This window comes from Aquarana catesbeiana, linkage group LG01, assembly GCF_042186555.1.
Source record: "Aquarana catesbeiana isolate 2022-GZ linkage group LG01, ASM4218655v1, whole genome shotgun sequence".
Classification (NCBI taxonomy): Eukaryota; Metazoa; Chordata; class Amphibia; order Anura; family Ranidae; genus Aquarana; species Aquarana catesbeiana.
In genome coordinates, this window is record NC_133324.1 from 834,194,522 (window position 1) to 834,215,652 (window position 21,131).

The 21,131-nt window shown below is 40.3% G+C and overlaps 1 protein-coding gene across 6 annotated transcripts in view; it reads right to left on the reverse strand.

The window, feature by feature from the left end:
• The window catches only part of LIMCH1 (LIM and calponin homology domains 1), a 397,172-nt gene that overhangs the window by 4,564 nt on the left and 371,477 nt on the right, over positions 1-21,131 (reverse strand). For 4 of the 6 annotated variants that reach the window (XM_073608522.1, XM_073608520.1, XM_073608521.1 and 1 more), the window contains 8 exons: positions 16,376-16,468; positions 13,123-13,254; positions 10,625-10,749; positions 9,954-10,051; positions 9,001-9,103; positions 6,790-6,876; positions 6,576-6,684; positions 18-120 (listed from right to left, as the gene is read on the reverse strand). In XM_073608522.1, the coding sequence (XP_073464623.1) occupies positions 18-120; positions 6,576-6,684; positions 6,790-6,876; positions 9,001-9,103; positions 9,954-10,051; positions 10,625-10,749; positions 13,123-13,254; positions 16,376-16,468 (850 nt within the window). The remainder of the gene's footprint in view (positions 1-17; positions 121-6,575; positions 6,685-6,789; positions 6,877-9,000; positions 9,104-9,953; positions 10,052-10,624; positions 10,750-13,122; positions 13,255-16,375; positions 16,469-21,131) is intronic. The other 2 variants (XM_073608523.1, XM_073608518.1) reach the window with 2 other exon arrangements.

Below are 21,131 nucleotides of genomic sequence, written 5' to 3' on the forward strand. Positions count from 1 at the left end.
ATGAGAAAAACACTCACTTCTGGATCTGATGTAACAATCATTACAGTTTAATAGGCCATTGCGAATCCTGACATCCGTTCCTGTCGTTGCATCACCAAGTTGTCCCTTACAAATCCCACACTAAACAGAAAAAGAGAGAATTAAAGATACAAAAAATATCAATTATAATAAAGAAGAGCAGGTTAAAGTGGTTCTAAAGCCAAAACATTTTTACCTTAATGCATTTCTTGCATTAAGGTAAAAAATGCTTAGGCATCAGCAATTGCATTGTACAGAGCAGCCAAGTATGGAAAAAGGAGAAAACCCCTAGAAGTGGGACTTTAAAGGTACTACCAAAGAAGTAAATGATATAAGTAAAAAAAAAAAAAATTTATTGAAAAAGTGTATATAAGACAAAAGTACTGAATATGGTAATGAATACTAGAAGAGGATGATATACAACTGTAGATACAATATCCTATAACCAACGCGTTTCAGAGCTGATTGTCGCCTCTTGCATCAAGGGTTAACAGTATGTATATAGTCTATAAAATTCAAATACAGACAGTTATACATTTATCTAGTAACATACAGATATGAGAGGAATATGTATGTTTAACAACTCACATTACATTCAGTTGTACATGCATGAAAAATCCATGTTCACATTAAAAATTGTCACATGAGGTCCCCAGCGACTCTGCCCACCTTGTATCTGCTTTAGAGTCGATATTTGCGGTGAGAGTGCTCCATTGTATAAAAACAATTATTTGTAAAAAAAAATAAAATAATAATATATATAGATATGAAACAATGGGGGGACTTCACCTAACCCAAAAAAAAAAAAAAAGAGTTGGGGGAAAGGGTTTGGACAAGTCCCTGAAGATAGAAGCCCACAGACACTGAGGCCTGAAGGAGGGGAGTCCTGGAAAAAATCAGATGGACATATAGATGTGTGTACAAATAAGTACAAAAGATCGCTAAGCGAACAATTGGATAATTGCTAATAACATACCTAGCATATAGGGTCACTTTCGGACCGTGATGTCAAGGCCTGGGAAAGTTGAAAATCAGCAACTGATGAAAAGAAACCCAGAGATTTGGAGTAAGTATTGCTGCTATGGAAGAAACAGACAATACACGCCCCTGAGTTAAATATATACAACCCCTGGCAAAAATTATGGAATCACCAGTCCCTGAGGATGTTCCTTCAGTTGTTGGGGTTGTAGAATGCTCAAATAGGGCATTTAACCCTTATAAAAGGGGATAACACTAGATAGATAACACTCAGGAGAGGGCAATCATGTTCCATATTCAAAAAGGATTGTAAAATCCTGCCATAAAGTGTCCACAAAATGGTAACAAGGAATGGGAAAAAGTACTTACTGTTGTTAAACTCCAAACATGCATAGACATCACATCTATTGTCATTGAAGCAGAGCCAGGATATATAAAGGCCAGCTGATTTTCCACTGCACCTCCCACCTGATAGGTGGCAGCTGTGTGCAGCCAGAAGAGACCCAGGGCTCCAGAGAGACCCCCTGAGTCCTCCCTGCACCGTGCCTCCACACCACGCATGCGTGATGTGACGTCATGCGCATGTGCAACGTAGTGACTTCAGGCAAGAACGTTCCACCAGCACGGAAGTGTCTACTGGAGGCCGCTAAGCGGTCGCCATGGGGATACGGGGAAGTGGCAGATGGAAACTGTCACAAGACAGCAAATCCCAAGACTGCCCCTAAAAAGGGGCGTCTTAGCCATGCCAGGCGTAACAGGGCTAATACCAATGAAAAAACTATAAAAAAAACTACAGCAAAAAACAAGGAGCAAAAGAGTAGCAGAAAGTTATTGAAAACTCACATATATCTATTAAATAGAAATAACACTTGTGTAAGTGAAAATCTCAGCAGTTAACACAAATTGCAGCCAGAGGGACAGGCACTTCATGTGACAATGTGTACATCAAGATATACAGCAAAAAAATGACAGCAAATGACTAAATAGACATATATAAACAAAAAATGTATGTGTATATAATATATCTTTATCTATAATGACAGGCTGAGAGGAAGAGAAGAGGGTGCCAAAAAGGAGGAAAAGTGAACAAGAAGAGGAGACCAACTGGTAATAGAGGTGGAAGGCTACTTCTCCATCCCCCCAGAGGCAAACCTTTCAAGGAAAGGCTTGAAACAAACCGCCTTGTTGAGTCCTGGGGGTTGTGTAGCCCTTAAGGTGTGTATCCGGCGTAGCTCCAGCTGGAGGAGATCTTTGTTCCAATCCCCTCCCCTGGAGCTAAGATTGACACGATCCAAAATTAAAAATATGATCCTGGGGAATTTTCCTTGATGGACGATCATGGTGTGTCTACCCAGTGGCAGGTCAGGGTTACAAGTCTGCATGCTTTTAATATGTCGGTAAGCTCGTTTTCAAAGATCACGCTTCGTCTTGCCAACATAAAAGCAGCCGCGGTCACATATCAACATATAGACCACTCCAAAAGGAGTGGTACTTTTATGTGCGGTTTGTGTGGGTATTGTAGGTATATGTATACCAACAAGAAACCAATTTTACCAGACGGCAGGGTCTTCCAACCCAAACATTTTGCGAACTGTAGGACCTTTGGAGTGGTCTATATGTTGATATGTGACTGCGGCTACTTTTATGTTGGCAAGACGAAGCTTGAGCATTGGAAACAAGCTTACCAACATATTAAAAGCATGTAGACTTGTAATCCTGACCTGCCACTGGGTAGACACACCACGATCGTCCATCAAGGAAAATTCCCCAGGATCATATTTTTAATTTTGGATCGTGTCAATCCTAGCTCCAGGGGAGGGGATTGGAACAAAGATCTCCTCCAGCTGGAGCTACGCCGGATACACACCTTAAGGGCTACACAACCCCCAGGACTCAACAAGGCGGTTTGTTTCAAACCTTTCCTTGAAAGGTTTGTCTCTGGGGGGATGGAGAAGTAGCCTTTCACCTCTATTACCAGTTGGTCTCCTCTTCTTGTTCGCTTTTCCTCCTTTTTGGCACCCTCTTCTCTTCCTCTCAGCCTGTCATTATAGATACAGATTTATTATATACACATACATTTTTGTTTATATATGTCTGTTTAGTCGTTTGCTGTCATTTTTTTGCTGTATATCTGGATGTACACATTGTCACATGGAGTGTCTGTCCCTCTGGCTGCGATTTGTGTTAACTGCTGAGATTTTCGCTTTCACAAGTGTTATTTCTATTTACTAAATATATGTGGGTTTTCAATCCCTTTCTGCTCCTCTTTTGCCCCTTGTTTTTTGCTGTAGTTTTTTCAATATTTTTTCATTGGTAGTAGCCCCGTTACGCCTGGCATGGCGAAGATGCCCCTTTTTAGGGGCAGTCTTGGGATTTGCTGTCTTTTGACAGTTTCCATCTGCTACACCCCCCCTATCTCCATGGCGACTGCTTAGCGACCTCCAGGAGACACTTCCGTGCTGGTGGGACGTTCTTGCATAACGTCACTATGTTGCGCGTGTGCATGGCGTCAAATCGCGCATGCGCAGTGTGGAGGCGCGGCTCAGGGACGATTCAGGGGGCCTCTCTGGAGTCCCGGGTCTCTTCTGGCTGCACGCAGCTGCCATCTATTAGGTGGGAGGTGCAGCGGAAATCAGCTGGCCTTTATATATCCTGGCTCTGCTTTAATGGCAATAGGGCCACTGACAAGACGAGCTGGTGACATCTATGCATGTTTGGAGTTTAACAACAGTAAGTACTTTTTCCCATTCCTTGTTACCATTTTGTGGACACTTTATGGCAGGATTTTACAATCCTTTTTGACTATGGAACATGACTGCCCTCTCCTGAGTGTTATCTAGTTAGTGTTATCCCCTTTTATAAGGGTTGAATGCCCTATTTGGGCATTCTATTTATTTAACTTAGGGGCGTGTATTGTCCGTTTCTTCCATAGCAGCAATACTTACTCCAAATCTCTGGGTTCCTTTTCAGCAGTTACTGATTTTCAACTTTCCCAGGCCTTGACATCACGGTCCGGAAGTGACCCTATATGCTAGGTATGTTATTAGTAATTATCCAATTGTTTTCAATATTTTGTACTTTTTTGTGCACATATACATCCATATGTCCATCTGATTTTTTTCCCAGGTCTCCATTCCTTTAGGCCTCAGTGTCCATGGGCTTCTGTCTTCAGGGACTTGTCCAAACCCCTCCCCCCCCCCTTTTTTTTCGGGTTAGGTGGAGTCCCAATGGGGCACTCTCAATGCAAATATCGACTCTAAAGCAGATACAAGGTGGGCAGAGTCGCTGGGGACCTCATGTGACAGTTTTTAATGTGAACATGGATTTTTCATGCATATACAACTGAATCTAATGTGAGTTAGTAAACATACATATTCCTCTCATATCTGTATGTTACTAGATAAATGTCTAAATTTACTGTAGACTGTCTGTATTTGAATTTTATAGACTATATACATCCTGTTAACCCCTGATGAAAGAGACGACAATCAGCTCTGAAATGCATCGGGTATAGGATATTGTATCTACAGTTGTATATTATCCACTTCTAGTATTCATGACCATGTTCAGTACTTTTGTCTTAGATACACTTTTTCAATAAATTATTATTTTTTGCTTATATCATTTACTTCTTTGGTAATGCCTTTAAAGTCCCACTTCTACGGGTTTTCTCCTTTTTTCCTGTCTTTATGGGATGAGGCACACTGGGAATTTTTCTCCCAGAACTCTTTTCACAGAGCAGCCAAGTATAGACATGTTTGTTATTTAAAAAAAAGGAAAAAAGGGACCTTTATAATCGCTTTAAGAGAAAACATGTAGGGGTGCACCGAATAGAAATTTTGGTACCAAAAATGCAGGATGCACTTAGCCGAAAATTACAGTTTTTAAGAAATATTTATATTTTTATATAATTGTATTGTATTCGACTTTTTAATAATATCATTATTTAAATTAATATGAATTTATTGTTGGCCATTATTGGCACCTTTAGTGCAAGAAAAGTTCAAGAAAAACGCATTCTGCAGTCTCTAACCATCTCTTGTATCATGTCTGCAATCTCTTAAACACACTGCTAATAGTATTAGCAAAATTTACATTCGCTGCACCTCTAGCAGACATGATACAAGAGATCAATGCAGCCTCACCAGTGCCTGTCAGGTGCAGCCTCACCAGTGCCTGTCAGGTGCAGCCTCACCAGTGCCCGGATCACACAGAGCGGCGATCTCCCGCTGTGTCACAGAGCTGGATTTCAATTTTCCGGGCCAGGCGGCCGCAGTAACAATGTCCCGCCTCCTGTGATACACGTCACACTGATTCAGTTTCCCGCCATTGGATCAGTGTGCCATCTATCACAGGAGGCGGGAAATTGTTTCTGCGGCTTCCCGGAATATTCAGCTCTGTGACAAAGGGAGATCGCCACTCTGCATGAGGAGGAAGGAGGGGAGGACTCTGACTGAGCTGTCAGGATGACACCCCTGCAAAGTGTGGCACCCGGGGCGGACCTCCCCCTTTTAGGTGCCATTATCGGCACCTTTTCTTCTTTTGGCTGATATGTTTCGGTGGCCAGAATTTTCGGTGCACCACTAAAAATATGTATTGAGAGTAATGTGGAGGCTGCTATTGCTCACCTTCCTCTAAAAATGCAAGTCATTTGGCTCTGTCTGGCTCATTACTTTGATCCAGAACAATTATGTAGATTAGGCCCCTTTCACACTAGCAGGCAGATCCGAGTCCACCTGTCAGTTTTTCAGGCGGACCTGTTTAAACCCCACAGTCTGCTCTAAGGAGCGGTGAGTGGTAATGGACATGTGTCTGTTGAGACCCGTCAACATCCGATCTTAGCCGCTAAAAACAAACAGATGGGGATCCGTTCCCCATCCATTTGGCGGATTGGATGGCAGTCGGGTGTAAACGGACAGTCTGTTTACATTTGACCACCCATAGAGGAGAGCGGGCTGTGTCTGTGTCCGCTCTGCATAAGTGGAGCAGAAACTGACCTGTCATCCCTATGAAAGGGCTATGAAAGTCATTGTATCTAGCATGGAGTGAGTCACATCTGCTGCACAAGTGGTGATTTGAAGTGAACTGCAAGCAATAATTGATGGACTTTTTATTAATACTGGATGGACATTGAGTGCTCTTTATCTATATTTTATACTTCTATCACTGGGAGGTGGAGGCTCCTTTCAACTTCTATAATAGGTTAAGCGCTGCTGGAGTGAGTTTAGATATTTTACTCTGACATATGAATCACTAAATTCTATGCTAGAGCTGAGGACATGTGAAGCGTCAGCATTTATCACTGATCAGCTGATTTGGACAGATTGGTTGTTTAGGCATGTGATACCATAGGTACTTGCTTGATGCATCTAAAACAGGTTTGAAAAACATATCTATAGGCACATTTTAAAAGCTGCTTTGTCCTGCCAGAAGAAAGGTGTTTAGAAAACCTGCAATGAGCAAGAGACCTATGCTTAAGAACCTTAAAGACCACACTATGGTTATAAAAAGGCAGGGTCTGTGTTTTTAAAACAATATGTCAAAATACATTATTATTATTACTAAATAAAACACTGTACCTTGAAACACTGTATGTGGAAATATAGACTAAGTGTTTCGATGATCATGGCTGCCCCCTTTCCAAGTGGTATTCCACACGTGGAACACAGTTTCTTTCCACTTACAGACCTAAAAGACAACAAGCCTTCTGTTAGTGATACATGAGCACGCACGTCATTTACATTTCTCCTTTCATTATAGAACATAAACACATTGAGGAAATGTGTTATTGACCTTTTGTACCTGTTGGGTGATTGGCCTTGTGAAGAAGTAGACTGTGAGGAATTGATGATATCCCTGGGGTTCTCTGGAGGATCCAGTCTGATTTCCAAAAAGACAATAGGAGACTTAGAATAATCCTGCTCCAACACTTTCAACACAAAAAAAGTCTTACAGTCTCACAGTATATAAAACTGTGATAGAATCCTGGCACAATCTATGTGTAGTCTACAATAGCAGACAAGTTCTTGGTCCTTACAATTTTATGAGATTTAGAATATCCTGAATTAATGTGTTTGATGGCAGATCAAACATAAGGCAATGCCGCACGTCACTTGCTAAAGTGAGCGTGAAGGTGATTATCTGAAATGCAATGAGCAGTGGATCTGTATACTTGATGATAAAAGACTTCTGAGGGGCCATTTCATTAATTTGGATACTATTAGATCCACTTACTGATGAGAAAAGTGGTCTGACCACCAAAACTAGGCATTTTTTCCTTATTTTGACCAATGACACAAGTTTTTTTTTTCCCTCACCAATCCAACTGACCCCAGGGCATCCATCCACCTAACTGACCACAGGCCATTTTCCCCCCATAACTGACAATGAAGCATTTGTTCCTCTCAGCAATCTAAAGGTTTCTATGATACATACTCCTCACTAATACCACTCTCTACATCATGATGTACATTGCATATACTGTACAGTATATAGTCCAGACTACTAAAATATGGGCTTGATTTACCTAAGGCAAATAGACTGTGCACTTTGCAAGTGCAGTTGCACTCATTTTCCCCAGACCTTAGTGAATGTGATGGAACTTCACTTTGTAAAGAATAACCAATCAGGTGGAAGGAAAATAAAAACAGCATTTTTGCTTGCACATGATTGGATTATGAAATTCAGCAGAGCTTCATCGCATTTATTAAGCCCTGGGGAAAAGGAGTGCAAGTGCACCGACTATTTGCCTTTAGTAATCAACAGCAAACGACGCCTGTATGTGCTATGTTGTATGTTACAAGATCTGACCTATGCACTCTAGAGCAGTGGTTCTCAACCTCAGTCCTCAAGTACCCCCAACGGGCCATGTTTTCAGGTTTTCCTTTACTTTGCACAGCTGCTTCAAATCCATATCAATGACATGGTATTGATAAGAGCTATTTTATCTAAGGGAAGTTCCCAAAACATGGCCCGTTTGGGGATACTTGAGGACTGAGCTTGAGAACCACTGCTCTAGACTATGGGGTTGATTTACAAAAAACGGAGAGTGCAAAATCTAGACCTTGGTATTCAATTAGCTTCGAACTTCAGCTTGTTCAATTAAGCTTTGACAATAAAACCTGGAAGCGGATCGGTTTCTATGCACAGCTACAACAGATTTTGCACTCTCCAGTTTTAGTAAATCAACCCCTATGCTGTATATTACATAGTCCTGACCAAAGGACAGGAGTGAATGAAAACTCGATTCCCAGTAAAAGCAGCACACAGTACATGCAAAAACTTGTTAGGCACAGATTTAACACCTTGATCGCCATAGATGTTAACCCCTTCCTGCCCAGTGTCATTAGTACAGTGACAGTGCATATTATTATCGCTGTATTAATGTCACTGGTAATGTCAGTTAGTCAGTTCCCCCCAGCTTCAGTTATTGTCAGATTGACCGCCACACTAACAAAGTCCATTATAAGTCGCTGATCACCGCCAAAATAAATAAATACAAATTCCAGTATATATCCCAGTTTGAAGAAGACATGTATCAGAATACACTTTGGTCAAAATGTATTAAGAGATTATATTTTTTATGGGACATGTTTTATAGTAGAAAGTAAAAAAATATTGTGTTTTTTTCAAAAATGTCAGTCTTTTTTATTTAAATAATAATAATAAACAAAAACCCAGAGATGATCAAATACCACCAAAAGAAATCTCTATTTGTGTGAAAGAAATTATTATTTTGTGTGGGTACAGCATTGCATGAACACACAATTGTCAGTTAAACTAGCGCAGTGCTGACTAGCATAAAACGGCCTGGTCATGAAGGGGGTAAAAGCTTCCAGAGCTGAAGTGGTTTAAGAAGGCTCAAACACCCAGAAAACTGCCTGGTCATGAAGGGGGTAAAAGCTTCCAGAGCTGAAGTGGTTTAAGAAGGCTCAAACACCCAGAAAGAAGACACCAGAAACCTCAACTTATAAGGACAACCAAGGTAAGAAAAAGAAAACGTACCCCTTTGAATCCACACAAGGTGATCTTGGCTGACTGCTTTTACTAGCCACAAAATTATTAAGAGATGCCACGTCCTCAGCCACATTGGATTCCAAAGTTACACCTGATGTTAGAAAAAAGATAAAAGGAGTACCAAATGAACAATGTTTGAATTCTGGCAAAATGGGGTGAGAGCTGAAAAGCTAACACATAGCTACATAATAAAAAAGTCATACATGGCTTAACTGATCTGAATGGAATAGAGACAATATATACCACCTAAAATTGTGCAAGGCTTGCAGGGCATGTTTGTCGGATCGCATCAAAATAGCAAATTAAAGATTACACATTCCTAACTTTCTTCTGATTTAGATGACAAAACTTTGTCATAGTTGGCAGAATTGATTAAAAACAGGAGTAGGCCAAACAACAGATTTTAAAATATTGTTAAAGTATACCTTGTGGGCCTCCAGCCTTTAAAGTGTTTCTAAAGTCTAAGCGTTTTTTATACTATACATGAAGGTAAAAAAAACACTCCGCTGACTGTTCTGACTGCTCGCCCTCGTCCCAAATTCCTAAACACTTACCTGACTCCTCCACTTATCCAGCGCTATCCTGTCTGTCGTGCTGTTGCTCTCTTTTCCTCTTCCCACAGGAGACTCTGACTCAGTCAAATCCTGTGAGGAGAGAGCGGGGGGGCGTAGCCAAGCTGTGCTGTGTGTGTCTATGGATGCACACAGCCCGGCTGAGGAGTGTGCCCACATAGGTGCCCCATCAGTAACCAGACTGCTAAGGGGGCACTCGGAAGGAGGAGGAGAGGAAAGAGTGCAGTTCGGCACTTTGGAAGAAGCACGATGCATATTCAGCCAATATTGTTAAAAATTACTTAAAATAGTCACACGTTCAGCATTCACAAAATGAAATTTAGGAGTGAGTTGGATAATCCCGGTCTAGGTACATAAGACTTGACTTACCAAATTGTAAGTGAAGGCTGGTGGGTGTATTGCACTGTTGTTGGTGTGCACAGTTGTTGTCATATGTCACTGCCACCATCTCTTCTGTTTCCAATCTGCTGGTACCAGAGGACACATTATGAAAAGGTCATTTTCTTTAGCACAAAGGATAAACACAGCTCATCATAGAATATTTTAGGATCTCCTCCAGGAGAGTTTAAAACCACAGCATTTCCCTGTGTGGCGACTAAATTTGGTATGCAGAACACTATGCAACACAAAGCAACTGCCATCTTAGTACTTTATGCAAGAGCAGATAATGAAGTCTTGCATTGCAGTATATTCTTATGTTTTTAAATAAATCTTCACTTTTATATATAACTTGACATTTCAAACAGAAAGCATATAAGGAAGACAGTTGCTTAAATAGGAGCCTATAGATTTGAGTAACCTCCAATGTTAGCTTTCACCCTTTAAACATGAGAGTTGCTGTAAGTAGCAACTTTAATTGCTCTATTCTGTGGTGTCTGTAAAGTATCTTGCGTGCACAGCAAATAATTTAAGATCCAAAGCATTAGCTTGGAACTGCTTTCATTCCATGAGCACATTCAGAAAGCAGCCAACAAAGGGGTAAGGCTATGGAGTACACTGCATTCTTTCTATATCATTATGCACTCTCCTCATATACATACCCGCTTCCGTTATTCTGCACTTCTGGTCTATTGAGAGCTCCCTCCAGTGTCCATAACGGCACTTGCGGTTTATTATCTTCTGGCTGTGCTGCCTCTTTTACACAGCTCTTGGCCTCTGTCCAAGTCTGCAAACAGACCAAAATAATATTAAACTAATGGTCATCAAAACAGCGGGCCCCGAACAACCATGGCAAATCCTATTACGTTTACAAATGACTCCCATCAACATATAATTCATGCTGTAACTTAAAGGAGAGGCCAATTCATTGTACAATACCACACCATAAAATATGCTTGCTTGAACTCTGGAAAAAAGGACCCAGAGTTCTTGGGTCCTTGTTTAATACTGTTTTATTATTTTTTTATATGTTTTATTATTAGTACAACAATACTAAATAATATGGACTTCTGTATAAAAAAAGGATTATATAGTCCCTGAAACTGTATGATGTACAGTAAACACTGACTGACAGATACAGCTATACACAGACACAGGGTGGCTGACAGATTCAAAGGAAAGATGTAACTATCAGTCTTCTTTTTTTAACAATCAATGCGTGAACATGAATGTTCCTTTTAGTGGAGTATACATGTTTTTCTTGGGGCTGATATGTCATCAGATGTTCAGATAGCTATAGTGCTGGTCTTTGCTTTGGTAGTAAAATCTAATCAAGCCAATCAATTTGTGCTTTTGACTGTTTTAGCCTTAATAGCACTGGTTGTGCTTCCATTATGTAGGCCAATTAATAGACTGTACACCTGCTCAACCCCAGAACTCTCTTTCCCAAAAGGGAAACTGGTGCAAGATAAGATGCTGTATCTTTCTATATCTCAATGTATAGTAAATCTGGCACCCAGATCTGAGTTCCAGTCCTTTATTGTAAATAAGACAAGTGCTGTTTGTAAGCTGCAAGCTCTTTGCAAAATAACAAAAAAAGGACTGGAACACAAGATCTGGGTGCTAGATTTACTATACACTAGAGCTGCACAATTAATCGTCAAGAATCGTTATCGCGATCTTGACTAAAGTGTTTCACAATTCTTTCTATGCAAAGAATTCTCTCTGCTCTTCTGAAGCCACAGCCATCAAAAGAAAGGAAGAGAAAAACTGGGCAGTCTGCCAAGAATCAAAACATTCTTTATCAGTTTAAGTATAAACATTGTAACAATTTGTCAATGGAATAGACTTTGTGTGTAAGTGAAAAAAGTTTAACCACTAAACCTTTTTCTGACGTTTGTTGGTTTCAAGTTAAAATAATTTTTTTTTGCTAGAAAATTACTTAGAACCCCCAAACATTATATATATTTTTTTAGTAGACACCCTAGAGAATAAAATGGTGGTTGTTGCAATATTTTATGTCACACTGTATTTGCGCAGCGGTCTTACAAATGCAATTTTTTTTGGAAAAAATTATTTTAATGAATTAAAAAAAACAAAACAAAACAAAAAACTAACCAGTAAAGTTAGCCCATTTTTTTTGTATAATGTAAAAGATTTTACATCGCGAGAATCGTGATCTTTTTATTCTAAGCAAAAAAATCGTGATGCTCATTTTGGCCAGAATCGTGCAGCTCTACTATACACCATTATATAAGTGCCTATACATGGAAATTACCACATAATACAATCAACTGGTAACCAATTACACCTTTTCAAGGTATCCACCAGATTTATAAATAGAAATAAAAAATAAGCAGTAAGTGGCCCATATGCATTAATGGAATATCGCTATTTTCACTGACCAGTGTATGCATATGCCAGATGGAGTTCTGAGTTTGCATTTTAATGTAATCTCTCCTAGTGTGGCCAGCTTTAGTATAGACATGTTATCTTTCCCAACAATGCACTATACATAGAATTGAAAGGCTACATACAATGCCTGCAAAATATCCAAATGAACAAAATCCAGATATTGTACAATGTACTATTCTTTGGCACCAGATTTGATACAAACTATGACCAGCATAAAGCCGCATCTAGGTGGCAAATCTTTTGCCAAGTACAGCAGGTGATGAGAGAACAACCACTCTTCACCAGTACTGCTGAACTCATAAGAATTACCCACAATTCAGATTTGCGTGATACATCAGAATATATGGATCGTTCCAGCAACAGCAATATTAATAGAGCACAAATGAGCAAATATAGCTTGGGTGTGGATGAATACACAGAGCATTAACTTCAATACCCAAGTCATTTTGTGTAAGTTCCCATGAAAAGCACATTGTGACTTCCAACAAGCTGTTCATACAGTTTAAACAGAGCTTGATTATACCTCCTGTCATTGCAGTAAGCCAACAAAATGCCTTTTAAACCCACTCACTTTCAGCAGTCATTTGCCTGACTGGCAAAACCAAAACCATCCTGGCTGATCAGGCTTTTTAAACTGCTGTCAGAACCCAATGGTATTAGATAGGTCACCCACAAATGGGTCAGTGTATGTTGTCCTTAGACATGGGGCAGGGAACTTAACAGATATAGTAGATCATAGACATGCCTCTTCAGAGGTTGTTTCTTGCTCTCTGTGACTGGGGGTTGTGCTTCCATTCATCTCACATACACCATGATGTAAACTTGTAGTTGGGGAAACTGTCAATGGCATTAAGGTGTCTTCGATGATTTTCCTCTCCTGAAGAGACATTTAAGTAAAGATCAAAAAATATGAGAAATATGAAATTGGTTTATTTAGAAAAAAACAGGGTTATATCATGTACACATGATAAAAAAAAGAACAATTGACAAGCTAGGTATAAAGCAGTTTGTGAATCTAAACTGCAAAACTTCAATCTGTTCATTCAAGTCCTCCAGTTTACATGTTACATACACTATATTACCAAAAGCATTGGCCGCCTGCCTTTACACGCACATGAACTTTAAATGGCGTCTTAGTCCATAGGATTCAATATTGAGTTGGCCCACCCTTTGTAGCTATAACAGTTTCAACTCTTCTGGGAAGGCTGTCCACAAGTTTTAGGAGTGTGTCTATGTGAATGTTTGACCATTCTTCCAAAAACGCATTTGTGAGGACAAGCACTGATTTGGACAAGAAGGTCTGTCTCGCAGTCTCCCCTTCAATTCATCCCAAATGTGTTCTATCGGGTTGAGGTCAGGACTCTGTGCAGGTCAGTCAAGTTCCTCTACCTCTCACATACACCAAACTCCCTCATCCATGTCTTTATGGACCTTGCTTTGTACACTGGTGCGCAGTCATGTGGGAACAGGAAGGGGCCATCCCCAAACTGTTCCCACAAAGTTGGGAGCATGAAATTGTCCAAAATGTCTTGGTATGCTGACATCTTAAGATTTTCTTCAGTGGAACTTTGGGGCCAAGCCCAAACCCTGAAAAAAACAACCCCACACCATAATCCACCCTCCATTAAATGATTTGGACCAGTACACAAAGCAAGGTCCATAAAGACATAGATGAGCGAGTGTGGGGTGGAGGAACTTGACTGGCCTGCACAGACTCCTGACCTCGACCCAATAGAAAACCTTTGGGATAAATTAAAGGGGAGACTGCGAGCCAGGCCTTCTCATCCAAATCAGACAGAATCTTTTATTCCATACACAGCAGTGATAGTCAAATCTCTTGCTGCAGTTATTGTATTTTGCCTGCCAGTCCCACCAACTGTCAAAATATCAAAACAGTAGCTGCATCTGATTGGTGCTGGCGCTGATCAGCTGCCAATTTTCCACCAAACTCCTTTTAATTTTCAGTCAAGGGAAGTCAACTGGGATGCGGCCGACAGAGCAACCCACTGAGCAAATTTTGTCAGGTTCTTCATTTAATGCTAGGTTCATGCCTATGCAGATTGCAGTTGATGCATTTACCAGCATGTTTTTTCACACGTTTATGATACGTTTTTTGGAGAGGTGTGTTGTCATATGAGACAAACCAGCAAAAACACAGCAGAAAAGCAGAAAAAAAAAAAGCAGACACTGCGCTTTTGATACGTTTCTGCTGTGTTTCCATTGAAGTCTATGAAATCAAAGCTGTAACCTGCTGCAGGCAAAAAAGTCCCTGAGATCATGTTAACCACTTAAGGACAGAGCCTCTTTCTGAGATTTTTACAAGTTAAAAACATTTTTTTTTGCTAGAAAATTACTTAGAACCCCCAAACATTATACTTTTTTTTCTAACACCCTACAGAATAAAATGGCGTTTGTTGCAATACTTTCTGTCACACCGTATTTGCGCAGCGGTCTTACAAGCGCACTTTTTTTTTTTTAAAAATAACATTTTTTTAATAAAAAAAATAAGACAACAGTAAAGTTAGCACAATTTTTTTTTATATTGTGAAAGATAATGTTACGCCGAGTAAATTGATACCCAACATGTCACGCTTCAAAATTGCGCCCGCTCGTGGAATGGCGACAAACTTTTACCCTTAAAAATCTCCATAGGCGACCTTTAAAAAATTCTGCAGGTTGTATGTTTTGAGTTGTTAGGACGAAGTGGTTAAAGACTGCCCACTACACATATACTGCGGCAGGGTGGCTCTATTGCATGAAATAACATACCTGTACATCGTTTTGTGTAATAAATACAGGGCCACCCGCGATCACTCTTTACAGAGGCAGAGCGGGGATCTGCCTATGTAAACAAGGCGGATCCCCGTTTTGACAGGGGAGGAAAGAGAGAGATCAGCTGTTCCTAGTGATCAGGATTAGCGATCTCTTTCTACTCCCAGTCAGTCCATCCCCTTGACAGTAAAGCCCCATACACACTATTAGATTTTCTGCAGATTTGAGTCTTCAGATTGACCAAAACCATGTAGTGCAAAGGGCCTGCCTGATTGCATACAAATTGAAACTCTTAAGGTTTGACCTCATATTATATGGTTTTGGTAAATCTGAAGACAAAAATCTGCAGAAAATCTAATAGTGTGTATGGGGCTTTAGAAAGCATCTCCCTAGGAAACACTTAACCTTTTGATCACCCCTAGTGTTAACCCCTTCCCTGCCAGTGCCATTTATACAGCGATCAGTGCATTTTTATAGCACTGATCACTGTATTGGTGTCACCGGTCACCAAAAAGTGTCACTTAGGGTCAGATTTGTCCGCCGCAAGACGCTGATCCCCACCATTACTAGTAAAAACCATTAAAAAAAAAGTCCCTAAATCTTTCCCCTATTTTGTAGACGCTTTAACTTTTGTGCAAACCAATCAATATACATTTATTGGGATTTATTTCTTCTATGTAGAAGAATACACATATTGGCCTAAACTGACGAAAAAAAAGTGTTTTTTTTTACATTTTTTAATTGGATATGCATTATAGCAAAAAGTCAAAAATACCGTTTCTATTTCAAAATTGTCACTCTATTTTTGTTCATAGTGCAAAAAATAAAAAAACGCAGAGATGATCAAATACCACCAAAAGAAAGTTCTATTTGTGGGAAAAAAAGGATATCAATTTTATTTGGGTACAGCGTTGCATATCCACGCAATTGTCAGTAAAAGTAATGCAGTGCCGTATCGCAAAAAATGGCCTGGTCATTAAGGGGGTAAATCCTACCGGGGTTGAAGTGGTTAAAGGGAATTTCTGAAAAAATGAAAAACGCACTGCAAAACTTAGCCTAAATGTAAATCTACCAACAAGAAAAGGTGGTTTAGCGAAGAACAGTAAACTTGCTAGTGATACCCCCCTTTCCCCAACACATACATTTAAAAATACAGATTAGGATTATCACATTTCAAAAACAATTTCCAAATTTCAATTCAACAAAACGTAAGATGGCAGAATTACCTCCTCATAATATTTACGTTCCTCCTCTTCCACCTCTTTTTGAGCTTTTTCCCATTCCTCCTTCAGCTTCTCCTGCTCTTTCTGGTATCTCTCCTGTTTTGAATTAGATTCACGTTTTGTTATAACAGAGAGGCAAGTTTAATGAACTACATTTCAAGTGCAATTTCATTCAAAGTGTGAATATAGGAAAGTTGATATTCTCATATGAACTGTCACTGTATGAAATTAAACTAGAACCCCCACAACCCAGCGTTGCATACCCTCAGTTTCACTGCTGCTTACCCAGTCCTGCGCCGTCATTTTTCTCTTTTACTAAATCAGGGAACCAGCTGTTTTGTTGGTTCTTGCAATGGCCCCCTGATGACAAGCCACAATGCATTTGCTATAGTTTGCTTACATTATTCTTGCTTTGCGAGAAAGCCACAAAGTGGAAGCCAGGGTCTGATCCCCACAAAAAAAAAAAAAAAAAAAAAAAAAGGATTTTTTAACCACTTGCCACCCAGGCCAATTCTGACATTTCTCTCCTACGTGTAAAAATCATCATTTTTTTGCTAGAAAATTACATAGAACCCCAAAACATTATATATTTTTTTTAGCAAAGACCCTAGAGAATACAATAGCAGTCGTTACAACTTTTTACCTTGCACGGTATTTGCGCAGTAATTTTCTAAACACTTGGAAACATTTGGAAAAAAAGTTTTGCGCTTAAAAAAAAACAAAACAGTAAAGTTAGCCCTATTTTTTGCATAAAGTGAAAGATGAAGTTATGCCAAGTAAATAGATACCAAACATGTCACGCTTCAAAATTGCACAAGCTCGTGGAATGGCGCCAAACTTCAGTACTCAAATTTTTTTACTGGTTACATGTTTTGAGTTACAGAGGAGGTCTAGGGCTAGAATCATTACTCATCAATCATCGCAGCAATACCTCACATGTATGGTTTGAACATCGTTTTCATATGTGGGCGGGACTTACGTATGCGTTCGCTTTTGCGTGCGAGCACACGGTAATAGGGGCGCTTTTTTTTTTTTTTTTTTTTTTTTTTTTTTTTTTATTGTTAATTTTACTTTTTTTTTTTTTTTTAGTTTGACACTTTTTTAAAAAAAAAAAATTTTTTTGATCACTTTTATTCCTAATACAAGGAATGTAAACATCCCATGTAATAGGACTATGGCATGATCGGTCCTCTTTATTGTGAGAGATGGGGTCAGTAAGACCCCAGATCTCACCTCTAGGCTGGGAAGCCTGAAATAAATAAAAAAAAAAAAAAAACGATCTCAGCTTCCCTGACGAGGTGGTGCCATTTGTTTGAATGCAGAGGTCGGACGTGACGTCATAACATCGCGCTCATCCTCCGAACGATCATAGAGACTCCATCTGGTCCGCTGGAAATCTCTATGGTAAACATCCGGGGCCGGCGGATCCTGTCTTCAACTCACCAATGGAAGCGGTGAGTCGGTAGAAGCACCGGAGGGCGTCGGGAAGGGGGGGACGTCCCCTCTTGTCGCCCGTAAGAACGATCAAGCAGTGGAACAGCCGCTATAATCATTCTTATATTGTAGGGCAATGATGGCGAACCTTGGCACCCCATATGTTTTGGAACTACATTTGCCATGATGCTCATGCACTCTGCAGTGTAGTTGAGCATCATGGGAAATGTAGTTCCAAAACATCTGGGGTGCAAAGATTCGCCACCACTGGTGTAGGGCATTGCCGGCTGAAAAAGCCAATATCTGAATGATGCCTGTAGCTTCAGGCATCATTCAGATATACCCACACAAAGTCAAGGACGTCATATGACGGCCGGCGGGCGGGCAGGAAGTGGTTAAATAAAATGAATAAATTGTCCAATTGTGTAAAAAGAGGAGGAAATTATGGAATGTGACTAAACGTTCTGGCTATACATACACTTTAAAGCGGGGGTCAGCAACCCGTTGATCACAATCTACCCATCAACCCATCTTTGGAGCGCGGGAGGCAGAACAGTGCTGGACGGAGGGCGGGAGCTGCCTCAGTTAACCAGCAAGTGATTGGCTGCTAGGACTGCGGTTATTAGGAAAAGTTAGCTCCCACCTTCTGTCTGTGCTGCCTACCACTCTCTGCTCTGCTGTACACATTGTAAAGTAGGAAAGTGCTATCTACACAACACCGCTGTATGTTTGTGAAGGGACAAAGGACACTGCTGGGGGGGGGGCAGAGGTCACTATTGTGTGGGGACAAAGGAAACTGCTATGGGGCCAGAAGACACTGTTTTTGGGGGGCACAGGATATTGCAGTGGGATGGGGATGGTGACGTGAAGGGGGCAGAGGACACTACCATGGTGGAGGGTGTCAGAGGACACTACAGTATGGGGGGGAGTTAAGTGAAGGGGGCAGAGGAGGACACTGCTATTGTGCCATTGGGGGGAGGTGGCAGAGGACACTACAGTGGGGGGGATGCAAAGAGGGCAGAGGACACTGCTATGGGGAGGGGGGTATAGGAGACTACAGTGGGGGGTTATATGAAGAGGTGCAGAAAGAAGAAATAATAGTGGTGCGCTTATTCATTAACGTGACATAAATTAATATACTTAAAGAATGAACATGATAATTATCCAAAACATGCAAATAAATAAATGTAAAATAAAGTCCAACTAAAGCCCAATGGTAGGAGTCAGTTCATATAAAGATAAAAATCTCATAGGGGTAACTTGATAGAAGAAAAAACAGACAGCACATCAATCCAAATATCAACTGTTATATTTATGAATTGGCCGCTCACCTCCAAAAATGACCCAAAGGTCAAACAAGGCCCATCAGATAGTCAGATATGCACCGGAAATGATGTCACAAGGCTCCACCCGACACGTTGGGATATCCCTGAGGAAGTCACGTGACCGGCGACGCAATGCGTCGGGTGGAGCCTTGTGACATAATTTCCGTTGGCGTTTTACGGAAGTGCGGTGAGGAGGCGAGTGTGTCACTACTACACATTGTTTCTTACTGCGATTTTTATTCTTACTTGATGTAAGGAGCTTCTTTTACTTAATAAATGTACTTTTTATTTGGCAATATTACACTATGGCTGTTCTTTGTTTCCTTTGAGCGCCATGTGTACAAGAAGTGCCATTTCTTGGAGCGAGCTGTTTCCTCTACATTTGGAGTTTCCCAAGATATTTTGATACTAAGATCTGGACGTAGTTCTTCGTCTTCGCTTGGGACCTGGATGTCTTTACAGATCCATCAGCAGGATTTCTTATCTTACTATCTGATGAGCCTTGTTTGACCTTTGGGTCATTTTTGGAGGTGAGAGGCCAATTCATAAATAAACATTTATAAATATAAAATATACATATATCTTTATATGAACTGACTCCTACCATTGGGCTTTAGTTGGACTTTTATTCACATTTATTTATATGTTTTGGATACTTATGTTCATTCTTTAAGTATATTAATTCATGTCACGTTACTGAATAAGCGCACCACTCTTATTTCTTCTTTTTACATTTGATTACACAGTGTTTTTTTGGGTACACTACCAAGTGGGTGCAGATAATTCACGGTCACTATACATTTATTATATATTTTTTTTCTTTTCTGAGTCTATTTTGACTTTAATCACTGTAGGTTGATGGTTTATATTTTCTTTAAAATTATACATAGTAGCGCGCAAGTTTATTCCTTTATAACACAAGTGGTGCAGAAGACACTGCTGTGAGGTGGGGGGGGGGGGGGGGGGGCAGAGGACACTACAGTTTGTGATGTGAAGGGCTGCAGAGGACACTACAGTGGAGGGTTGATGTTAAGGGCTGCAGAGGACACTGCCATGGATGGGCAGAGGACATCACTGTGGGGGGCAGGGGTGATGTGAAGGGGGGAGAGGACACTACTGTGGGAGTGATAAGAAGTTATGCGAAGGGGGCAGAGAATACTATTGTGGGAGGGAGTGATGTATAGGGGGCAGAGGGCACTACTATGACACTGTGGGATAGATTTATTAAAACTGGAGAGTGCAAAATCTGGTGAAGCTGTGCATGGTAGCCAATTGGCTTCTAACTTCAGCTTGGTCAATTAAGCTTTGACAAAAAAAAAAAAAAAAAAAAAAAAACCTGCAAACTGATTGGTTTCCATGCAGAGCTCCACCAGATTTTCCAGTTTTAGTAAATCAACCCCACTATGTGTTCTTCACACCTTTTTTATTGGGGCTTGATAGTAGTTTATCTTTTCTTTTTTTTTTTTTTTTAAAAGGGTGCCGTCCCTCTGGGATTTTTGATTTCCTCTATGTTGTCCAGGTAGAGCTCAACCTCTGGAAGGTTGGCTACCCCTACTTTAACATATATGTATGACCAAATAGTTTTTGTTAGATTTGAATAGACTGAGGAGGAGTTAGAACCCCAGTGAGGTTTTTACTACTTTTTATACCCCCATTAGTCGGATTCACCATCTCTTTTTGCCCTGGTGACCACCATTACGAAGATTAGTGATAGATGATCCAAAATGTTTGCAAATGTCACAGAACAAAAAAGAGGTGAGGTGAGGTGAAATCTTTAAATGGGGGCACCTTTTTCTGATGGTTTTAGTTCTCATTTCCAGTCGATGACTCTGGGACCGGAAGCAAAGAAAAATCTTCCTAACAAGAGTTAAAAATAAACTGATGGGACCTTCCATATACAAAAACTAAAAATGTTTTTGCTATACATTTACTTAAAGGTGCCATTAGTTTGCATATTTATTTTTCAAGCCGTTGTCCACCATCTAATTACTGACACACAT